Source organism: Rhinichthys klamathensis, unplaced genomic scaffold, assembly GCF_029890125.1.
Source record: "Rhinichthys klamathensis goyatoka isolate OS25496 unplaced genomic scaffold, OSU_Roscu_1.1 h1tg000137l_1, whole genome shotgun sequence".
NCBI classification, from domain to species: domain Eukaryota; kingdom Metazoa; phylum Chordata; class Actinopteri; order Cypriniformes; family Leuciscidae; genus Rhinichthys; species Rhinichthys klamathensis.
In genome coordinates this window covers 1,312,369-1,338,149 of record NW_026606672.1, presented here as the reverse complement: position 1 = coordinate 1,338,149, position 25,781 = coordinate 1,312,369, and the positions used below count along the sequence as shown (strand labels likewise).

At 38.5% G+C, this 25,781-nt stretch overlaps 1 protein-coding gene across 1 annotated transcript; it reads right to left on the bottom strand.

Moving 5' to 3' along the window:
* Positions 1-1,166: 1,166 nt before the first annotated feature.
* vps37ba (VPS37B subunit of ESCRT-I a) lies at positions 1,167-25,752 on the bottom strand. The gene is made up of 4 exons (XM_056257424.1): positions 25,577-25,752; positions 21,970-22,141; positions 2,899-2,981; positions 1,167-2,763 (listed from the first exon to the last, which is right to left on the bottom strand). Exons 1-4 carry the CDS (start codon positions 25,679-25,681, stop codon positions 2,272-2,274), a joined length of 852 nt encoding a protein of 283 aa, XP_056113399.1. The 5' UTR covers positions 25,682-25,752; the 3' UTR covers positions 1,167-2,271.
* Positions 25,753-25,781: the final 29 nt, after the last annotated feature.

Genomic DNA, 25,781 nt, shown 5'->3' with positions numbered 1-25,781 from the left:
TCTTTGATAGGGTCCATCAGATTTATCCATAGAGCTATATTGTAGAAGAAAAGAAAGAAAAGAACAAAGAAAAAGAATGTAACCTTCATTCCTGAATAAAATGCATGAAAAGGTTAAACTCACAGAAAAGTGATGTGATATCATTTATTATCTTTAAAATAGAGATGTCAGTTCCATTTCCAATGTCTACCTCTTTCAATAGACGATACCTAACAGAATAGACTGCGGATTTTACATTAGGAAAGTAAAAAAACACTATTTTAAATTGCCAGCAAAAGCATACAGCCAAGTTACCTTTTGCAAACCAAGCAATCATTATCATTATTTCTAAGACAAAGCAAGACCATGTCTATACATACAAACAAGCACAATTTTCAAGGGTGGAAACTGGTTTTTCCAGATGCTTGGCAAGCCTGTCATTGTACATAATGGTTTTCACAGATATTTAGTCAATGTCTACACATAATAACACAGCCTGATTCACGAGGAACCCAATTAATTCCACCTCTCGATCTGGTGCTCATCAGCATCAAGATAATAAAGCAGACACCCAAACCCGAGTCTGACAAACACGGAGTGATTTAATTCAAACAGAGCCTGCATACTAACATCATCTGGGTTCAGCTCATTAAATCAATGTAGCAGCACCGGAGATTAAGAGAGGACTTCACAAAAATGTTTTCCTCTTCCTGTTTCTATCATGTCAACTTCCTGAATTTGAGGCAACGTAATTATGGCTCTATACGTAAAACATATAAATTAGATATTTAGGTAAAGGACACTTGTAAGGATGTACCTGTGTAAACAGCATATATTTATAATATATCTATATATAAAAAAGGTGTATTCTGGGCATTAAGTAATTTGCTATAGAACGGGAAGGCAAAGAGGAATATGTAGCACAAAACACTCCTCACCACAGTGAACAAGTCCTCATCTTACCCATCATAGGCACAAAGTGACTATTTGAGACACATGAACATACTGGAAAAACCACAACATTACTACAAACAGATCCAGCGTGAAAACAAAAGGTATGGACTAAGGTAATACTACATATTTGGACAGAAAATATGTAACAGACCTGATGACACAGGTAAGTCCAATTTTACCAGTAAAGTTACAAGGTGTGGGGGGGGGGGGGGGGGAGCAAAAATAAAAAAAAGTTTAAATAAACGTAGCTATATTAGTTAAACATTAAATATCACTTATTATGAGGGGTTTATGGAAAAGGAAGCACATCTCCAATGAACATCTTTACACTAGATGGCAAAAATAAACAAGAAGGATTATGGTGTCTGATATAAACATTAAAATGGTAAATTATGCATAGAGCATCAGTTTAAGTATGCATGGTAATGTCAATACAAGCAAATATGCTTCAGAAATGTTCACACTTACATGATTAAAAATAACTCATTTGAGCATTTTTTTCCCCATGACACTACCGTTCACTCTCACTTTTTCCCAATTCTAGCCAACAAGCTCCCTACATCAGCACGAATTTGCTCGTATCAGAGATGCATTTAGGTCCTCTCTCCATTGTAGCTCTGATCACCCAATCTTATCCAAAACATTAGTACCAAATTTTCACCCACATTTAAACCAAAACCTCTACTAAATCACACGGTTTTACTGCTACCAGCCCAAAACTAGATCCACTGAAAAACAAATAACATCTTTGGCTGCAGGTCTGAGAAAACCCGGAGAGCAAAAAATTGTTTGATTCTTTCACCTAATAAAATCAGCACAGTCCGGTCTCGGTCTGTTTGCATAGGCATTACGTTTTTGTTAAAGCAGCTTTTTCAGGTATGAAATGTCTGAAGAGTGGTTGAACTGACATATTAGCATGACCTTGACAACGCAAACAGAATCTAACACATCAAACCTTGGCTCTTCATATCTGTCCAGCTGGCCTAACTGAAGCCCTGTTCTTGAACTTTGATGTCTTTATCATGTATGGGAGCACCTGAGGCTCATGTAAAATATCTTTACTTGATCTAACGCTGGTGAAGAGGGCCGAACGGGAACAGTACGACTCCATAACCAGGCATGACTAATCAAATACAAAAGTAGTCTAAAGTGCAAATTGAAAATCCTGTTGCAGATGCCCCATTGATTGCAGAAAAGTCTTGTTCATTTTACACATGACAAGACTCCCATCTTGGCGTACAATATTTTATAACATGCAGCTTGAAGGACCAACAAACGGCTTGAATGAATGTCCAGTGTGCATTTTGTTTCTCATCCACGGACTGTAATGTCCCACGCTCACTGCATGATGAAGCCTGGCTGGGGTGCCATGCGTGGAGAGGGTCTCTGGGGCACGGGTGGGGGGTATTGCTGCATGTACATGCTGGGGTATCCCTGGTTAAGAATGAGTGGTGTGTTTCCAGCTCTGGGGGGAATAGGGGGGTATGGAGTAGTGGGAGAGAACGGAGAGGTAGGAGAGTAGGAGACGGCTGTGGCGGGCTGGACAGCAGGAGTTTGAGTGACTTTAACAGGGGGAAGAGGAGGAGCCCGGCGGGGCAACGGCATAGGGGAACCATTGACCTCTCTATGGAGAACAGCTGGCCAGGAGGGAAGGTCCTGAGAGCGAGAGGGCTGAGGTGTAGCCGGAGCCATGTGGTGTCCTTTCAGCACCATTTCTTGGAGCTTCTCTATCTTGACTCTCCGCAGGTGTGCCAGCTGCCTCTTACTCTGATACTCATCAATGAATGTGTCCAGGGGGGCTGCACCATCGAGGAACGAATCGGCCATGTTCTGATTTGAAAAAAGGGGGGGGGGGAGAGAAAATAGCAATGATCATCATCTAATGAGTCCATCAGATGTCGAACAATCCCTAGCAGATATCTTTAAAGAGTAAGTTTAATGAGTAAGATAAGGTGAGTGAGGTACCTCAGTTTCTTCCTCAATTTTGGCCCCTTCTGCTTGTAGGAGTGCAAGCAATGTGTCCAAAGGCATGTTTCCAGATATGTGGTCTGTGAGGGGACAGAAAAGAAAAATGTGTTATTATTAAGAAGTCTGAAAAATGATTACAATTAAAAACTGCCTTCCTGTAGCTCAAGCAGTAGAGTAGTGTGCTGGCAATAACATGGGTTCAATTAGCCAAAACATACAATGTAAACAGGGGTTAAAGAGCATATTGCAGGTAAAAAAAATAAAAACTAAATTAACATATAACCTTGTATGAAAATACCATATGAAAAGTTAATGCAGGATTTAAAATGTTTTAAAACGACATAAGGGCACTAATTTAGTAGATAAAGTGAGCGTTTCTTGGACTGCTCGTAAAAACTGCTTTTTTCTCAACTTCGCGTCATTTTACGTCACAACAGGGAGCCTCGCCCCCTCGGCTTAGTGCAGACAGAGTAGGCTGGTATTCAGTGAGAGCGGTCGTCAGTCTGTGTTTGCGGTAGTTTTTGTATTTCAATTGATCATCGTCATGGTAAATTATTGTGTTTGTGGAGGTTGCAAAAACTCCGGCTTGTCAGGACATCGAGTCCAGAGGTTTCCATAACAAGAAAATCTACATCTACATTTAAAATAACGAACGTGAGAGCGCAAACATGTGAAAGGCCCCCTAAAGCAGCTCAGATGAAGTCGGTTATCGTGGCGATATGCAATATCATTGCAGCACCAAAGTAGAGTTAACATTAGGTATTTCACAACCTTCATTATATGCACTTCGAAAAATTACCGAGGTCCTGACCTCGGGGACCTAAATGGTGGGTACGGCCCTGGGCATGAGTAAGATAGGATCATTAGATGCCCAATATATCGGGAGAAACATGGAGTGGGTCAGACATGATTTTGACCACTTCATTAAGTTTTGTTTTGTATAAAGCCTTTCTTTAAAGTGTATTTTCTTTTGTATAAATTGTAAAATAATTTTAATCTTATTTAAATCCGATAAATCTTAATTTTAATCGGTTTCATCAACCAATTGCCTAGATTTAATAAATGAGAAGCAAATATAGCAGACATTATAATCAGGACATGGAGGCGCCGGCGCGATATTGCATTGCACGTGAACTGGAGCGCGTCTCATAAATGAACCGAAACTCAGTGTAAAGGCTGCTACTTCAGGCTTGACTACTGGACATAGGCTTGAAATGTCTACTTTTAAGCAAAACAATTCAAAACGAATAGAAACAGACTACTCTCTTATGTAATCCATATAAAATGTGCATTTCTCTCTATAGGCACTCACTACATTTGGACATTGTGTAATTATATTTATTAAATGTGTAGAATACTTTCCAAACCGCTACATATAGTATTATAAATGTTACATATAGTATTTTAAATTCAGACGTTCATGATCTAAGATATACTTTATTGTCCCCAAAGGGAAATTTGTTTTGGACTCTGTCCCTTCCGCAGTTTTTACAAAGACAACACAAAGTACAAAATACAAAGTCTCTCAACACATCCTCTCACAAACATAAAAAAAAAATAAACATATTAGAATAACTTTTCCATGAGCGGAGTGATTAAAGAACGCTTAGAGTGCAGAGAGGAACGTGCTTTCGCTCCACTCCAGGCTTTGATCACATCCCCCTCAGCAGGGTGAATACACCTCATCTTTCCTTAATTTAAGACCTATTCAAAAATTAAGACATTTATTACACTATTTGAGAAAAGTAAGCATATTTACGGCCTTAAAATTATGAAAAGTGAATTTAAGACATAAGGACAGGCAGGAACCCTGCAATTGATGGAAATCCGTCTTAGACTCGCTGCAATTAGCGGAAATCTGTCGTAGCGACGGAGAACTTTAATTCCTGTGTAAATCACTTTGGATTAAAGCGTATGCCAAATGCATCATTGTAAATGTAAGCAAGATGTTATATGATATTAAAGTGGTAATGCAAGGGAATTTAGGTAAATAAATAGTTTTAATCTAAAAAGGTATTAAACATGTTAGGGACATGTAAGATCTGTTTTGAAGGAAAGCGGCACCTTTTGGCTTAAGTCGTTGTGTAACATCAAAGGCTGCTAGATAAATCTGAAGACTATGGGTGCTTCTCAATATCCCTCCTCGTCTCCTCGATCCTCGGTCCTCCATCCTAGGGGTGTCGCAATATACCGGTATTGACGATAATCGTGATATTCAAAGCTTGAAATATCGACATTGTGTTAATTTAGAGTGTGGCAATATACCGGTATTGGCGATAACCACGATGTTTAAAATGAATAGGACTTTTATGATGACATGACACGTATACTCTAGCGCCAGTTGAGGTGGCAGTATTGCACCCGCTGACATCTATCAAATGAGAAGACGACGCAGCGCGCGCCCGCGCAGCCACTCTGGTATGGGAGTTCTTCGGCTTCAAAGAAAACAGCACTTTAAAGGGGGTCGCCGGACGAGAAGCGCAGAGAATTCTTTAAAATTCGAACACATTATGTTCTAGGAGTTTACACACACCACCGGCACCATTCGGCGTCTGTCCGCGACGCCCAGCAATGGCTCGGATTTTCAGGTGAGATTCTCAAATCATTCAGTTAACGGATGCGCTCTGACTGAGGTAAAGTGTTCAGACTGCAGACTTAGCAACGATTGTATTTAATTGTACAATACAATCATAACATAGTACAGACATGATCTTAATTTCATAATGTCCTTAAACATAACAATATTGCTGGCCATGAACTGAGAAAGTGCGTGTCAGGTGTGCTACATGCGACGCGGCGCAGAGCTGCGCTTCTCGTCCGGTGTGCGACCCCCTTAAACCCAATCTGCAGAATGTTTAGCCACCAACCTTTTTACCCATCTCCGTGTCCATCACCCTGCGGATTACGCTATTTTACAGAGATTAAATTGCGATTATTTTACTAGTCATGGAATGGGAAATGTGACATTAACCTGTTAACAGCGGGTTTTTGTTTTCATATGTTTAAATAAGGGGTGATTATTAAGTAGGCTACCCCGTTTTCTTTACTCGTCTTATTTTTGTATTTGCACTTGATTTGTTTTGTTCAAATCTGCATGACTTGCACCGGCGCAACAATAGGTTTAAGAGCTTTTCAGTTCTTCAGGAAACATTCAGACAGTGTTTCGCTCCAGTCTGAAACCAGATATACTTAACATGCTTGTCTTACTTCACAAAAATGTGCATTCAAATATAAGAACGCAAGAAGTAAAAATGCAAAAAAAGAAAAATTAAATAAAGTAAAAATGAATTTGACTGATTTGACATTTTTTCCCCCAAGGTTTCTATAGATCTCGCGATATATCGATATCGTGAATTATTTTGGCCACAATAACCGTGGTGTGAAAAATCTAACATCGTGACAGCCCTACTCCATCCTATGACCCGGAAACCGTTCGAGCACAGCCATTTTGAAGGACATCTCAATTCTTTAATTGCACCGCGAGGAGGCAAGGATCGAGGAGTGAGGAGGCTTCATGAGCAAGGATGCAGTTGCATGCTTTGCGGAAGTGTTTTATCGACTAAACGTGACGCACGTATACATTCTCCTCCCCCTTCACGTCGGTCACAATCATTTTAATTTATACTTTACCTTTGCAGTTTATATAAACCACACATCTCACATATTTCAACAGGGTATCATGCTTTATTATTATTTATTACTAATTAATTAAAGGTGCAATGTGTAATATTTCTGAGGATCTATTGACAGAAATGCAATATAAGATCCATAACTATGTGTTCAGTGGTGTATTCGGTTGTTAAGTCTGACGTCACGCGTGACGTTTAGCCTCTTCCGGGCCCAAGCGCTCCGGTCGTCCACTCCAGATCCTAGACTAAATAAACCCTTTTCTTAAGAGCTTTTTTCGCTTCAGTGCCAGTGGGTGTTACTAGGGATTAAGGGATAGCACCCACTGGCGCCAAAGTTTCTTCATTCGTTTAAGATTTGTAACTTACCTTATCAACTGCAGCCATTTTCTCTTATCTTTCTCGTCACAGGGAAAGCGGTAGAATGACAGTTGAATGTCACTTGTTTTTTAACTCCGATCTATTTAAACAACACGGGAACACGTTAAAACTCGGGCGAAAGCGGTAGGTAGGTAGAGAGGACCCGGCCTTTGGACCCGGAAACAGTATTATCGGAGAGTGGTTACGTCACGACTTAACAACCGGATAAAGACCTTACTCAATGAACCGTTATGTTTTTATTACCTTAAGAATGAGACATTTATATCTACATAACCACGGGCACCCCCTTCTATGAAGGTCGACATATTGTGACGTCATGTTTCTACCGTAGCCGACAGCGAACAAACAGCGCTACAGAGCGCGTTTCGTCACTACCTTGAAAGAGAAGCCGCAGAAAGCTAGAAGCTAGCCATAAACACCGCGAGTAGTGACTTTACCCTTGTCAGTGGTGTAAAATATGTAGTTGGATTGTTTCATGTAACTTAGTTCTTCTCCCTCGCTGTTATGGCTTTGACAATCAGCTGATTAGTACTATTGACCGTAAAATAGTAACGTCACAGGAGTTACCAACCCGTCGATCGCGGTCGACAAGTCGATCTTGGAAGCATTTTAAGTCGATCACGAAGAGTTTTCAAAACCAGAGAAAAAAAACCAACATTATTTTAATCCAATATTATGTATTAATTTGTGTGTAGTAAATGGTGTCTAGGGGATGCGGAGGCGCTCGCGCTGTTACAATCACGTCATTTATGCCACGCGCACCTTTGCACTCATGCGGACGCGTCGAGTATAAACAATGCTTTACGCTTTAACCAGCTCAGCCACAGCCCTACATCATAACAGCTCATATTAGCCAGCTAAACTAACCTGTTAGAAAAAATATGTAGTTGATTATTATATTAACTTGTATAGGGCTGCAACAACTAATCGATAAAATCGATAATAATCGATTATGAAAATCGTTGTCAACGAATGTCATTATCGATTAGTTGGTCTGCTTACGTCACGGGGAGCGTTTACTGGTGATTGGTTGAAACAGGCCAATCAGGATGCTCTCTGTCTTACACGCGCTTCATGAGGCACACACGCACACACACGCAAGGTCTCTCTCCCTCCGTTGCTCTGCCGCGCGCTCGCGCTACACGGTTTGGAGCACAGTCTCTTCTGTCTCGCATGCGCGCTCTTGCTTGCGCGCTCAAATCCCGGGAGTTTGAACTAATTTGCGAGCCGCTATCAATATGCGGGTGACTTCCAGAACTTCCGGGAGACTTGGGATGTCTGTATTTTGCGTCTCGAGCATCAGGTTGCGCAATCAGTTCGCTCGCAACATAAGTGATGGATTAAAATAGTGCTACCGCAGAAATATTAAATTAAAACGGTCTTTACAAAGCGAAGCACTAAATATGAAGGCAGTTAATAACAGCAGCAGTAAATTATTGTTTTTTAGTCACTGTACTCAGTGGTTTTCAGCGAATGTTTGTGCACTAATGCATCATTTTTCCTTTCTTTTTAATCAAGCCTGTTAGCTTGCTGCGTACCTCCATTACGTTCTCTTTATATAGCATTTGTCTACTATTAAGTTTTAATTGTTTTTCAAACGCGATCTACTGCGGCTCTGTTCACACGCTTGTTTTCAGTCTTTCTATATTTATTTTTACAAATTATCCTTATAATTCAATTCATTTTAAATAAAAATTAAATGAATTATATATTTGAGATGTTTTTAGTTTATATCTTCACATCTGAACAACATGTCTGTGTAAATTTGTTTTAACAACAATTGTGTTAAAACAATATGTTGGATATAAATGTTTTTTTTTTACATTAATCATGGTTGTCAACTTGCCATCAGCAATTATCATTAAAAACAATGCAAATATTGATATTTGTAAAACTCAATGTGTGGCTTTTGCACTTTTTAAAGTACACTTTTACACATAAATATCCTAATTTAGGGTTTTAGGTAACACTTTATTTTACGATGTGTCCTTGTTACATATGTTACATGTACTTACTGTAGTAATAACAGTAAATTATGCATAATTACATGCAACTAACCCTCAACCTAATCCTACCCTATTCCTATAGTAAGTACATGTAGTTACTTAATATTACTCTGTACTTAAATATATAATTACACTGTAACAAGGACACCTTAAAATAAAGTGTAACCGGGTTTTATTTAGTCATAATAAACAAAAAATCGAATTGAATTTTTTACCCGATTAATCGAAAAAATAATCGTCCGATTAATCGATTATCAAAATAATCGTTAGTTGCAGCCCTAAACTTGTATATTAAGAGACCCTTGATCCTCACCTGACTATGGCTTTGTAAACTTTATCCATAATGTGGTTTATAATGGACTGTGGTACAGAAACTTGGCTTACTCTGGCTAATCTCTGCTGTCTCAGACGACGATATGTTTGTCCCGTTTAGGGCTGCACGATTTGGTGAAAATGTCATATTGCGATTATTGAGGTCAATATTGCGATTGCGATATGCGATTGCATTATAATAACAAATGGTTTCATGAGTCAACTTGCTTGATTCTAAAGCAAAATGCACACACAGATGTGTAATAATTCTGAAATGTGTATTTCTCAACTCAAACTAGAAACAACAACTAAATGATTGATACCATCTATAATGATCAATAAGCCATTGAGGTCTGGGTAAAAATTAATCCACCCCATTTAAAACATTAATTATAGCCATCCAACATTACAGTGATTCCACAATAGAAAGCTATAATTTTTTAAAAAACATTTATTAGGCTTCAAAAAATATAACAGCTTTTAATTTAAGTGAACTTAATAATACGCACATAAACCCATAAAAAGTCTTATTTACCTGTGCCCTCCCTGTCAGGTAGGACATACAGAAATTGAATAAAGTTATCAAACAGTCTGCACTGCATAAATTATATATAGACTCATCCTTATTAAAAGCTACACAAGTTCTTTGGTCAAGAGCAGTGAGTAATTTTCTCTGTTCCCTTTGTTTTTTGATTAACTTTACTGACAGAAAGCTTTGGCTGCTGGTCCTTTAAGAGCAGCCGTTGTAGAGACGCGGATCTCACACGCGCCTCATTCTCTCACAACTCTTTACGTCCATCATAAGACTGCTCTTATGTTATGAAGATACTAGACAAACGACATTTTGGCATAATTGTGTGTGTTATTGTTCGTTCAAGCGCGAAAGATAACTAGGCTATTCCGGTCTGTGCATGCGGATGGGCGCGCGTCTTTCTGTGAGTCACAGTCGGACATTCACAGGCAGCGCACTCTCTGTTTGACTTGTCGCGCATGAATGGTTTGGACTTTAAAGCATTCGCACGAATAAGAACGGGATCATGTAACACTAGCCAAAGGATGACACAAAATAACAGATGCTGCGTTAATTGGGTTAACAGCCCTAATTTTTTTACTTTACATAAAATCTCAGCATTTTGCGTCACATAATCGCATAGGCTTGACATCGCGATTACGATTGCGATATGATTAATCGTGCAGCACTAGTCCCGTTTTAGCAACCGTAGCTTCTTCGAAAGGGAGGGGTGAGCAGTGGGCTGAGCCATTAGTGCAACTCGCAACCAAACCGCTAGATGCCGCTAAAACCTACACACTGCACCTTTAAAGGAGTCATAATGTACTATTAACTTTGATACCCACGCTCTATTATAGTCATTTCATGCCCTTCTAAAAAAGAAAAATTGGGAAAAAATAAACACAGAGCTCGTTTGACCCTTATTTCTGAATGCATTATTGTCTCGCGAGATCTAATGCGAGGTTTTGGCTGTCGTGGACGGTCATTTTAATAATGCAAATGAGGGGCACGTTGATTGGTGGTAGGAAGGAGGGGGCTTGACACCGCAGGTAACTTCAGCATATCATTCCAAAAAGAGATCATGGCGCAAGTTGTTAATGAACCCGACCTGGCCGCGACCTACGGGATTCAACCGTATATGTTTGAGCCAGACTCTGAACCAGAGCTGGAAACGGAAGAGGAACAACAGTCAATTGAAGGACGTCTACATCAACATGTCTCTGAATGGTAAAGACAATTTTTTTGACTGAGACATACATTAACATCAGTAACGAGCTAAAACGTTTTTTTTGCTATTTTCTCCCACATAAGTTTAGCTTTAACTTAATGTAGATTACATTAACGGAGATGTAGTCTACTTTATTTTCAGCTTACAGTGGTTATAGAGCTTAACGTTTGCTATAATGTGTTGTTTTTGCCTTTTTTGACGTTGTGGTTTTTTAGATATTTAATCATTTTCATCTGCAGACATGTAACGTTATGTTTTTCTTTATGTTTATTAATTCTTGACTGTTTTTTAAATGTATCTATCCTTATCTATTATATAAAAAAATCAATACAATGATGTAAAAGATTCTTTTGTGAAATGTTTAGCGCAGACACCTAACGTTGAGCAAGTTGAGATGGTTGTTGGAACAGCGTCATTAAAAATAAATTTCATCCACTTGTCCCTTGTAGTTTGGTCAGTTTTGGGTAAAGAAAAAACATTAGAATGTGGATTATGACAGTCAACCACAGAGCAACTCACGTGTGCACTACGTTTCTGCATCTTTCTTGACTGAATATGATGGGGAGAGGGGCAGGGCGGGCCTCCTCTGCGGTGTCCATATATGGTATATCCGGCCCCGTCTTGACGTCAAGTCGGGGGAGAAATTGAAATCTCGTATTTGAGTGCGCGTGTTCGTTGGCTAGTTTAAGAACCCTGGGGTAAACAAACGCTTCACTTTTGAATATCGGCATCCCGGCCAATGTATAATCGTTAGTCAATCATAACATACATTGATTCTCATGGAAAAGTGAAAATTGCACATTATGACTCCTTTAAATAACCAAACTTCAACAACATAAGGGCAGATCCTTTGAGCGCTGCTGATGACGCAGTGAAGTGACGCTCGAGTGGTCAAGTATTCCAAAGTATATATAGTCCTATATAAAAAAAAAACTCTCAATTCCTCCGTCCTCATTTTCTTTCCTTGCAGCCTTCCCTCGCATCCTGCAGGGGGTGGAGCTGAGACGCGAGGAAAGGAAACGAGGATGCACAAATAAGAATTGAGAAGCACCCTTTGTGTGCGTGCCTTAAGTAAATTAGCCGAGGCATCAACAGGGTGTGTTTCACCTTTTAGCTCAGGAGCCGCAGCATCAGATTTCACTGTACAACTCCATGAGTCTATCAGCAATTCTCAGAGGTCAACAAACGCTTGCGTCAGAAACTAATGTAAAGTATTATCTGATTAAATTACATAACATTTTACATAACAGCCATTCATTAATCATTATCAACAGCCATTCATTAATCATTATCAAGAGAGAAATGTGTAATGTTCTATACTTAACAGTTAGACATAGCTCAAAACAAAGGAAAATAAATGTTACACCATTTAAAAATCACAAAACCTATAATAATACTAATTAAATAAATTTACAGAACAAATACATCAATATAAGCTTTGATTAATCATAAATCAAGGCTGTCAGACATCACAAGCAACACTTTGATAGCTTGCGATTTATTACTATGGCCACGTTTGACTATCAGTCCAGCTCCCTTCACTGATTTACATCTATTTACATTTAATTTCCCGGCAGGTGCAACTTACAAAAGTGTCATTGTGTGTTGTAGTTCATGCTACAATGAAAATACCATCCATAATGCTACATGTTTTTCAACCACTCAACAGGCTGCTCTTGCCATGTTCACCACATTACAACTGAACTACTAACTCGACCCTGCCCAGTAATGCTGTAGGGATGCATCGATCCGATACTCAGTATCGGTATCGGCTCCGATACTGCCATTTTTGCCGGATCGGGTATCGGTCAGACGAGGCCGATCCAAATCCGATATTGTGCATATTATTCTGTGTTATTGTTAAGCCCCACAAAAGGCACAAAAACATTATAAAGCACCATAAAGTTTTCGTGCACTATCTTCTAAGTGTTCTGAAGCCATTATATAGTATAATGTGAGATATAAATGAATATTTAAGTCATTAAATTCAAGACCACGTAAACTTTTTCCCTCCGCTGCGGCTGTCAGTCATTCTCCATTCAGCATCAAACAGCGCGTCGCGTTCGGGTACAAGAGTCAACACGATGAAACTCTCCAAGATGATTCAATGTTACTATTATTATACTTGATCTGTAGATAAAGGTCTATGGTTTCGCATAAAACAACTTTATATTGCTGGACTTTATTGCTGTAACTAAATCATGTTACTTTCTACCGGGCGTCTGTTAGATCGCAACACTAAAGTAGAGTCAGAGCACTATAGCCTATAGTTCTTCACGCGCACAGTAACTGAAATTTAAAACTGTTAAAAGAAAAGGCTCAATAAACGATTGCATAGATTAGATAGATACTGTGTACACTACGCATCAATATGTATTTCCTTTGTGCTTTGAACTTTTAAATGCGGACTCGACGCGCTGTGACTCCGTGTTGCTTCAAGCACATCATTCTGCGCTCGCGATGCGCATAAGCGATGTGTGCCGCACTGTATTGGAGTCTTTCATAATCATATCATATCATACTACTTTTGCGCAATGAAAGATTATTAATAGCCTTTCTTGTTCTGTCCTATCTATCATATGTTGCTGCCTCATTAAACAGCTGTGCTATACATTTAAAACATGTCTCAATTTTATAGTAGCCTATATAGGCTATATATAATAATTTATCTTTTTGATTTTTGTTATCTTGTTTTTCATGAATGTATTTTACAACAATACAAAAACAACAATCCATTTGTAACGTTTGACCAGATTTAGTGTTACACTTATTGTCTCTTATTTGTTCCCCTAATTCTTTTCACTAAATGTTCAGATTTTATACAATTATTGTGCACTCGTGATTTTTCTAGACTAAATTTTACTGCTGAATTATCCACTAATCTAGTTTATAATAGCATTTTTGTCACAGATTATGATCAAATATTTTTTGGATTTGTTGTTTTTCTTTAAAATTAAGTTATCTGTATTAAGTAGATTGTGTGTTGAACTAATAATCACTCTTTTGTGTGTTAAACACAGAGTTATATAAATTTTACTTGATATAAAAAAAACTGCACTGGTATCGGATTGGTATCGGTATCGGCCAATACTCAGAATTTTGGTATCGGATCGGATCGGTTTTGAAAAAGCGGTATCGTTGCATCCCTAGCTGTTTCTTTACAAGTCGTTTCAAATGAAACACTGTAGCTGTCGTTTACCATTTGTCAATAAAGCTCACAATTGCAGACACCGAAATATTGGTGCTTTTTGTTTTCCTGCCACTAAACACTGACTATGTTTACAAATTACAAGCAGCGAATAACCCGTTCAAAACCGGAATATTAGCAATAACCCGGTCGCTCACGGCCATGTAAACATCGGCAAAAACCCGAATATGATCTCAGGGTTACCCCTTTTCTAACCCGAATATTTGGTCATGTAAACGCGTATCGGCATATCCCCATCAAAAGGAACATTGATTTGTGTTCTGCGCATGTTCTATTCGCAAGGAATCTTAGTCTTTTTAGTAGAGGAAGTTCTTGTATGTGCTGTCTGGCGCATACAAAAACCCGCGTGCAGTATACCGGAAGTAAACAAGAAGTAGAGGTAAACATGCCGAGACGCAGCACAGCACCATGCTTTTGGAGCGAGGAGGAAACCAGCACCAAAGCGCAAACAAAGGCGATCGCTATCTGCCCCGAACTATTCATTATCCGCGTGCTGCTGCTGCTGTTGTTGTCTTTGGATACAGGAAGAAGAATCAGAAATGACGCATATTGCATCTTAAGGTTGTCCGTACGTCCAGACGCTAACCGTGCGCCGCCGTTTACATCGGGATATTGCCAATTGATTACAATTTCCATGTATACAGGAGTAACTCTCTCTGCTCACGCATGTAAACGGGTTATTCCGAATGTTTCAGAAACCCCAATAAAAACCTTAACCCGACCATAACCCGAATATTGACAGCTTGTAAACGTAGTCACTGATTATTTCATAGAGTGATGTAAAAAAAACAAGAATTCTCCCATTATAATCAATAAGGCAAAGGCCTTTTTCTGTCCTCTTTTGAATGACAATCTAATTAACTCACTGCTTGTTCTTAAACGATCAGCTGATACTGGTGATTGATGATACACTGTTAATCAAAACTGACCTCAGATCAGCTCAATATCTAAGAAATATCTACTGCTATATATAACAGAAGCTGGCACACTTATCAGCCGTATGATTCAGTGTACATGCTTCAACAAACAGAAACTGACAGTAAACAACCTAAAACTATTCCGACCTTGTAGGAGGCAAATGAAAATGGAGCAGGAAAGCAAGGGAGGGCAGAGACTTTTAAATAGAGGCTTGTGTTTAATACACTAACACAGACACTAATGTTCTATTAATGTGGGATATTATTTTGATCACATTAAGCACTGGATGAAACAGCCCCTGATGTTTTGGATGATTTAAGAGACATGAAGGTAACAAAGACCCACTTTATTACTTTTGCTTTACTTACCATTTTAAACATAAATTGTACAGTAAATAAACCATGTAAGAACCATGTCAGTTTAGCTGTTCTCTTCAACTTCTCAGTCAGACTTTGGTGACATGCACATGCTAGAAGTGCATCTGGCTACAGTATGAGTAGCATACTACAATAGACATAGCATGGGCACAATATGCAAATGTTTTGGTATGCTTAAAATACCTATTGCATTTGCCTAAATAAACATTATACAACAAAGCATGCTGTGTGAAATACTGTATCCCACAACGCAATGTTTTATTTCATTCCAAACATCCTGCAAGTCATGAGACAGCTATTAGTCTACAGCTAGCCTATTCAACTTACTTTGTGCTCTGTGCAAGTGTGTGAGAGAACAAAGAAAGACGGAAAAAATACTGTCTGCGTGTGTCCGTGTTTGTGTAAGCATTCGACTTCCCCTCTCCAACCCCTGTTTCTGACATTGCTCAGGGCACAAAGCCACACTGTTACTCCAGAACACCGCAGCATCAGAATGGGCCGTCACGCTGAAACACCCCACATAGCTGCTCTGTTGTCATGGTGTGGCTTTCGGAATAGTGGTGGCAGTGAGTTAATGTACACACAGGAACCTCACCACACAATTTAGCCTGATAACTAGGGCTTTTTTTGTTTATCTGGGTCAAGGGAACGGCTGACTGGCCAGCCTGCCGGCAACCCTGTCCAGATGCACTGACACTGGCACTGCTGCTGTTGCTGCTGAGCCAGTAAATCCTTATCTGGGGCATAACCAACCGCCCCAGCCTGGGAAAGTGGGTAACCTACATTTCACCAAAGCCACTATCTTTCTCTTCATCTGTATACAGATGACAGTACACCATGTTTATTTCCTCTATGCCAAAATAATAAAAAAGAGCTGGACCTCAAAGGGGGCAAACATCTAATGTGAGGGGCTGGAAGTGAAAAGTGAGGGGTTTCACAGTGGAAAACTCCTCTCAATTTTAAATTCAATACTGCTACACCATAAGGCTCAGCCACATCTAAAAAAAAAAAAAAAAAAAAAATTATATATAATATAATATAATATATATACATATATATATATATATATATATATATATATATATATACACACACCGTATGTATGTATATATATATATATATATATATATATTTTATAAAATTACAAACAAACAAATATAAATATTTTATTTAAATAAAACTGATTACATTTAATATACGAGTTTTTGTATCATTCTATTATGGGTGTAGGGTACAGATATTTGGTCTTTTCTATTTTTGGTATGGGTGTTTCAGTTCAGCACGTATGTGTACCGAATGAATGCAGAGTTGTTTTAACTGCACGTGCTGAACTTCTACGAGTTTCCCTCCAAGGATGGGACAAATTATATCGATATACTTTGATGTTGTGAACACATCTGCTTTATATTAATTGCTTCCAACATCTGCTTTATATTAAGCGCATCAAACTAAATCATAAAACTACATGGCTTGCCCCACTGTCAGATGCGAGTGTCGTTCAATGCGTTTGAGATGCGTTTCCGCAGAGCTGCTCCCGAGCTGCTACAACTGCTCCCGACGAGCTGGATGGCGCCTTGCATGTCTGACACCGCCGTCGCCCGTCGGTGTATGAATGAGTGAGTGAATGTGAGGCAAAAATGTAAAGCGCTTTGGTGGCCACTGGGTCTGTGAAAGCGCTATATAAATGCAGTCCATTTACTCTGCTTTTTAAAAGTTTGTTGTTGCTAAGATAAAAAAAAAAAAACATTTTTAAAGAAGTTTCCCCCAATATCGATAAGCCCATTATTCTGAATGATATCTGCAGATAACAATCGTTTGATTTTCTTAAGAAAAAAAAACCCTGAAAACTCCCAACTAATGTTGCAGGGAACCCTCTAATTTTGTACATTGCTATAATATTAGATGTTAAAATTAACAACAGGGCCCAAAGTGTTATATTCAACTGCACTGATTGAACAATTACGAGACATTTCGGAAAAATGAACTGTATCTTTCAGCATACCTTTTGATGTTCTTGCGCTGCAGCGATCTGGCACTTCACATTTATGAGCGTCAAAATGCCATATATTGTTTGCATGTTGTGATAAAATGGACAGAAATTAAAGGCTGAGACTGTTTCTTATCAGAATGAAACTAAGAGCAAAGAGATTATTGGATGGGTGGTGTGCTACAAATAATGTCTGGTGTAGGGAAAACTGTGGACTTGGCAACCCTGGCTTGAACTACGGGTGAATCATAGGGTCAAGTAGAGCATGGCATGCTTTAACTTTTATTTAACTGTTGAAGAGTTATTTATTTCACTGTATGAGTCATTTTATTTCAAGGTAAAGATATATAACCTGAACTGGCTAGTTTTGTTGAGTGTCACGTTTGACTGCATGTTAGAAATATGACAAGTCAAATGAATGGTCCAAAAAATCAGGAAATCAAGAAACAAAAAGATAGCGAAGGCACTAAATGTTCCTAGAGACACCGTTGGCAGCATAGTTCGCAAGTTCAAAGTTAAAGGAACAGTGGTTACACTACCTGGACGGGACAGAAAGTAACTGGCTGCAACCAGATTTCTGAGAAGGCAGGTTCAGAAAAACCCTTGAGTGACTGCAAAAGACATGCAGCAAGACTTGGTGGCAACAGGCACTGAGGTTTCAGCTTGCACAGTATGGCGCGTACTAAACACATGCTAGAACTCCAAGACGTACACCACTTCTGACCCAAAAGCACAAGAAAAGTGGGCTCCAACTTGCTCAAAATCATATAAATAAGCCACAGAAGTTTCTGTTCTGTGGAGAGATGAAACAATATGGAACTTTTCGGCCATGTGGATCCTATGTATGTCTGGAGGAAGAAGAATGAAGAATATGCTGAAAAGAACACACTGTCTTCAGTTAAGCATGATGGTGGCTCATGATGCTCTGGAGCTGCTTTGCATCCTCTGGCACTGGAAACCTGCAGCATGTGGAAGGCAAGATGGATTAATTGAAGTATCAGGAAATCCTAGGAGAAAACGTGATGCCGTCAGCGAGGAAGCTTAAGCTTCCAACAGGAAAATGATCCCAAAAATCAAATCCCACCAAGGCTTGGGAGCAGAAGTAGTCCTGGGAGATTCTACAGTGGCCATCACAGTCACCTGACTCACAGTGTTGCCAGATTGGGCGGGTTCCCGCCCAATTGGGCGGTTTTGAATTTGATTGTGCGGGTAAAAAAGGCTTTGGGCGGGTGGTCAAAATTTGGGCTGGTTTGGGATCATTTCGGCGGTTTTCAAACATCTACATTTTAAAGTCTAATTGGTTAAAAAAAACGAAACTAAAGTGCATGTAGTCCATAAAATCAGTCATCATGACATTACTGTACACACACGCTCATGGCAGAGTCAGCTGGCGTTAGTGTTGACATCACCGACGAGCACGCACTTTTAGCCAATCAGCGATCCATCCGCAGGCAGACGCGATTGAGCGCGAGAAGTTGTAGCTGCTGTATATTCAAGTGATCGCTAAGGCAAAGTGACATATAGCCCTACTATACAAAAGAGTGTACAGTAGTGAGCAACTCTAAAAAACGCACACGTGGAAGGAGATCACTCTATGGTGAATATAACTCTGAGAGGAGAGCACAGTTGAATGACTTGAATTGAAATAAAAAATGGGACGATTCCTGTCCATGTCATATGTGCACACTAGCCTAACCAAACATCTGCAACTTTACACCATCCAGACTGCACTCTACTTGTCCCTGACAGCTGCTGAAAAAGGTTTGAATCAAAGATGAATCCGTTTTGACTGCTAAATTCTGCGTTATGTTCTGCAATGTGTACTTCCGAGGGTTAAAGTCATCGGTTCGTTTCTTGATTGCCGTTTTGGCAGTGTCCACCTGGACATTTTAGTCATATTGGCTAATTCTCCTTAATTATTGCCCTGTTTTGATCTGTTTTGCTGGAATTTTTTTTTTTTTTTTTTTTTTTTTTATCATCGTTATTTTGTTTTAAGGAGATACAAATTGTGCTTATCAACCTTAAATGACATGGTAATGAAATTATATCACATTATTTTGGCAGTAAAATTTTGGGCGGTTTTTTCTTGTAGTGGGCGGGTTTTGGTGAGCTTTTGGGCTGGAAATCACCGTCCCAATCTGGCAACACTGCTGACTCACCTGGGATTTGAAGAAGACGGTTGCAGCACACAAACCCAAGAATATTACTGAACTGGAGGCCATTGCTCATGAGGAATGGGCTAAGATTTCTCAGAAACACTGCCAGAAGCTGGTGTCTGGTTAAACATCTCGTTTGCAGCAGGTCATAACAGCAAAAGGGTGCTACTAAGTACTAAAGATGCTTGTCATGAAGGGGTTGAATAATTTTGAGATTAAGGTTTACTTCCTAGTTCTAATGTTCTTATAAATTTTGGCCATTTCGTCTAGCCCTATACATCACAATATATTTCTTAATTTCGGTTGATACAATATAATTCCAATATCGATATGAACAGTATAAAAGCCTCAGGAAAAACTGCCAAGAACGCCCACAATGAATGTCTGTACCTACAAACTTCTGAAAGATTAATTTGCCAAGTCTCTGAAACCTCCTCCTATAAAACTTTATAATATTTTAGAAATAAAAATGGTACAAATAAATTATTGTTAATATTTTATTTGTATTTAGCCTTCATACAAACAAGAAATGTGAAATCACCATCAAATAAACATAAGACTCAAATTATTAATATCTTTAACTTTAAACTATAGGCTAACATAGGTTGATTATATTATTCTTATAGATTGAAAAAAGTGCTTCAGCCAGGATAAAGAATAAGAAAAGTGCTCAGTTGCAAAAAAAAAAAAAAAAAAACTTTTTGCTGAGGGACATTTTGAGTGTTGATGACACCCTGAATTCATTCCGATTGATGAATCTGAATAGTGTTTACATGAACGCTAAACAAGTGATCGGGTCACAAGCTTTAAGCTTCAAATCGGAGATGATTTTTTGACATGCGCACACTGCACAAATAGAGTTTAACGCTGTTTGCACATAATAACTATTCTCCTACATTGATTCTTTATTTTTTTTAAACAGCAGACTTAATATTTATCAATTTCTGGTGATAATTTGGAGACAATGAACATATGAACCGTTGTGCCGCTACTTATATTTATCACGCAGTTAAAATGCCCCTCCCCGCCATAGACTGTAAAAAATAAAAATAAAAAGTGCACGCGCCCAAAACTAGTTGTCTGTGGTGGATGAGAGTCTGAAACAAGGACTGGTGGGCCGTTGTCCTGCTCCACTTCACAGATGCTGAGTGAAATGAGAATTATAGAATGACGAGACGCTCATTTATGACACTTTACTCAACATGAAAAACAGCTTGTTCGCACGTAATACATGCGCCATTTCAACGTCATTGCACATGCGCAGTCCTTTCAGTTTCGGTTTTCAATCCGATCAAGTGTTTACATGTCGTCTCGATCGTATTAGAAAAGGAATAAACCAACCACCGCTCTCTATTCGATCGAAAATTCATTTGGATCGAGCTCAATCGGATCGATTAAGGTGTGTAAATGAAGGCTTTTCAGTCCGTTCGAGCCGTCAATCCAATTACTAATGGATTATCTGGTTACATGTAAACGTAGCCCATGCCTGTAAAGTATATTGAAATATCGGAAATGTGTTCAAAAATCATATCACCGTTATTAAAAATATATATATATATATCGCGATATATACAGTATATTGATATTGAATTATTGTCCAGCCCTATTCTTATATGAATGTTTATTGCATTACTTTAGTGTCAAGTGTGTTACTATGATGGTGTTTTGTGTGTTTGTGTGAATAACACTACATGTGCACCATATTAGAATTTATCTTCTCAGCTTGTGGAAAAGCAGATCCAACTATATTTCAAAACCCAAGCCAGCTGACATTGAGTGTACAGATGGTAAAATGAAATGAGTGTTAGTATGCTGTTTGGAATCAGCTTCCAGGCAACCGCTGCGTCACAAAGGATAATCAGTGACAGCGTTTTATTCATGACACCAGCACACACCGTGCAGAGGGGTGTGTGGAGGGATACTGAAAACCCTGTTCTCTTTAAAGTCACAGATCCTTCTCAGCTGTGACAGTCATCTGCTACCGTTTAGTTCTGCCTTCCTATTCCATGAGGAAGAGAAATATAGGGGGAAGTGATGGACAGAGACTAAGAGTTTACGAAAATTACATGTAAAACCTGAAAAACAGGCCCTTCAAGGAGTATCTTATAGCTGGAAAAGATGACTAAGTTCATATGTCCACATGCCACAACAACAACAATATGAGTTAAAGCCCAGAGGAAGCTAACATTTACATTCTCTCCATTGCCGCTTTTCAAATTTACATATGTTAAAAATAGTCCCATGCACATAAAGGACATTTGTACAAGTAAAAGTCGAGCTGTGTAATTGTGAGGGACATACAATACACAGAAAGACAGAGACACAAAAGGAAGTTATGTTTTAATCGCAGTATTTTACCTAGAGTGGAGTTGCGCAGCTGATAGGCCTCAAACAGCTCCTGTAGGCTCCGGTAACGTCTGGTAAGCTCGTTCTTTTGATGGTCAAGCATGGGTTGGAGTTTAAGGTTCTGCTCAGCCAGAAGACGGTTACTAGCTAGGGTCATCTCCTTGTTCTGTTGTATTCCTTTAATCTGAGAACACACAAGGAACAAATTAATTCAATAAAAGGCGAGTACATATACATTTAAATACTCAACCATTCAAAAGTTTGGGGTCAGTACATTTTTTTTTTATAAATGTAATAATTTTATTCAGCAGGGACACATTACATTGATCAAAAGTGACAGTAAAGACTTTTACATTGTTACACAAAATATTTCACATAAATGCTATTGATGCTATTAATCAAATAATCCTGAAAATGTTATTTTTACACAAAAGTATTAAGCAGCACAACTGTTTTTAACATTGATAATAATAAGTAATGTTTCTTGAGCACCAAATCAGCATATTACAATGATTTCTGAAGGATCATGTGAGACTTAGAGACACCATAAGAGACTTATTTCAAAAACATTTAAAAACATTTTACTGAACCCAAACTTTAAACAGTAGTATAAATGAATAGACAATCAGAAAAAAACAGAAAGAGAATGTATTGTGTCATGCCTTAAAAAAAAAAAAAAAAAAAAAACGTTTGCAATGTCACTGTAGTCTGTAACAAGAGTAAATATTTTCACTTGACTGTTCATAAATCTCTCGCAGCATCATGTTGCAGCTTCAGGTGACAGAGTGAACTGTCAGGATACATTTCAAGATAAGTGTAAATAACATGGTATGTGGGCAGTGGAAAATTAAGATTAAATCTATGACCTATCCTCCATTACTTTACTTTTAAAACTCACACTCAAATTGATACGGTAAATTGGATGCCATCGTTACTGTTTTTAGTGTGTCGTCATGGAAAGGAGGGGTTTAAAGACTGAATCTTCGGACGAGTCATTTTAGAGTCTTTGAGAAATGAGGTGATGTGCAATGTATATTATGAAAAAAAATGAAGGTGTTGTGACCTTTGATGCACGTAGACCTGTTGAAGGAGACCTCCAAAGCAAAATTCGGAACCTTTAAAATAGCATAATGGGGCACTTTAAAACTTCCACTCTCAGGAAGGTTTCCCAGTAGATGTTGAAACATGGATGCATGGATTTTCTCTTATTAATACACAAGACCATCAGTGAAGTCTGACACTGAAGGTTGCAAATGGGCGTGGGGTGGGCGAAATGACCAAAATCACGATACAAGTAATTTTATTTCATGATAACTCTCAAAATATAGTTATTTTTGCTTTAAATGCCTAAATGTGGACTACTGACCCAATGCGTAAAAGAGCTTACGTGTAAAAGATACGAAAAAGTCCATACATTTACCCGCCCATAGACCCTCCCCTCAAAGAAATCAGGACAGGAATGGTTGAAAATAGACAAAAGAGATGGGATTAAAAAAAACAGGTGTAAATGGGTATGTGCCTCCCTCGTATAAATTAGTATGCATGCATATAAAAGAGATTCACCACTGAGAATCAGTTAAGAGGCTTAAAATTATTTATGCTGAAATTGATTAGAATCTGTAGGACTTTGATATTCAGGTCACTTCGCCTTAAGCCTCTACTTGTATACCGGATGTTCACAACGTCCTTACTACTGCAACAGAATGTTATGGCCCAAAAGCATGAATAAAAATAGGGGTCGGTGGCAAAGGGTAGCTAGCTGTACATCATAGAATCACAAAATACAAAACAAGTCCACAGAGAAGACATCCCATTTCCAAGAAAAAACAATACAATTGCAACATGCCACCTCTGGTGACTCAAGAAACTATGACTGACATTAGGAACATTTAACAGTATTTAACTGTCATGACTCCTCCCTTTTCAACAGGTGAACTTCTGCAGTTTCAGTTTAGGTATCATGTGTCAGAGTGCATAACAGGAAGAAGTGACAGATTTCACATGTTTCTCAAACACCTGCCTATGTCAGCTGGCAGGTTAGAAAGCATTTGTTCTTCTGAGATTTTATACAGCCTGTGCCAGGATGTCCTACATATTACATGATTGGGATAAAAATAAAATACCCAAACAAGCACTCAAAATAATATACAGTTAGAGAAACTGTTCTTTATACATCAAAGAAAGCAGAAATCATCTGTTAACATTAAGTAGATGGTGACAGATAATACTGAAACCAATTATCCGGTTAATACACCAATCCTAGCTTGTGAAATGCAAATTATTGCTCTTCACTGATTACATAATGCTCCTTTCCAAATCTGACTAAGGGAAAGTATTCATCACATTAAACTAACACAGCCTTCTAAAAGACATGTAGACCCATATATGAATCCACAGCCATTGTATTCATGTGGCAGATAATAACGTTCTACATAATATGAATTGTTACTATATTTGGCTTCTGGAGCACCATTCTAGTACTAACAGTTAAGTGAAAGCCAAGAGTTTTGTTTTTTTTAAAGAATGCTTAGGCAAGTTTTAAGAAAGATATTCATTTAAAAAGCAATAGGTAAATGATTAAGAGAGACCTTTATAAATAACTTCTTTAGCCAGGTAAATAAAAAAAAAACCTTTTATAGCACCAAGTTACAGTGTTGCCAGATCAAACATCCTCTTGTGACACATACTGAGTCAAGGTTCACATCTTCCCATGAACTGAAAGGTCAAATCAACTCAAAGCTGTGAACATGCCCAGAATACGATCTAATTGAGAATATGCAAACACACGAGTGAGCAAACTTTGAACTTACACAGAGAGTCAGAGACCTGGTACTGATACTGTGTGCATTGGCAGTGCTTATAGTATGATGTGAATACATTTATGGTTATGCATCAACAATTATAATTGAGATGACAAACTGATTAAAAATCCAATGATTATGGCAAATGGTGGAATAAAAGACACAGTGTAACATGTACTACATTGCCACAGACTTTTCCTTTATACATAAAATCACCAGGGACTTAGTTGGTTTTAAAAAGGGAACAAGCACATCATACACCTTGCCTATAAGAAACATAAAAAAAAAACATTTACTAAAGAACTGTCACTTAACGTTACTAATCCTAAAGAGAAATGAAATGCTACTACAAATAAAAACAGAAATACATATGACCAATGCCAGTAATAAATTACAAAAGAGGATCACGAGAAAATGACTTTCATCACTGATCGGAGATGGAAAACAAAGCAGAGACTCTAGAGGAAATGTATGTTCCTAACTCAATGTCGTTATTATATACGGTAGGTTGAACCGTTTCTGCTTCTGTGACAAGGTCACTTTGTCTTATTGAAAATGTTTTGTTTAACGGATGACATAACACTTTGTTATAGTCCGCGACGTCAAAAACAAACCAAATTGAAATCACGCACAGAAACGTTCAGATTTAAATAGTTCCTAGTTTAAAGACGTTGTAATTGTAAAACAAAGAATTTAAAAGTATAGAAATAAACACGGCCTACGATGCAGAACCTCTGTATAAAATGGTGCTGTTCCAGATTACAAATCAACTCGCCGCGGTAACTTCGCGACGGTCTTCACGAGAAAAATAAACTTACCTCTTCCGATTCGTCGATCAATTTGTTGAGCTTCTCGTCATCTTCGAGCAGTTCGTTTAACTGAGTTAAAGTGTAAGAACTCAACTTGTTTTCAAAGCCAGCCATGTCTGGCACAGCGGTGTCTTTCACACTTCGAACTCTCCGTCTCCTGCGGTGGGACTGGGCAAAGCTGTTATTTTCAGCCGGAAGACGACAGGAGGAGATG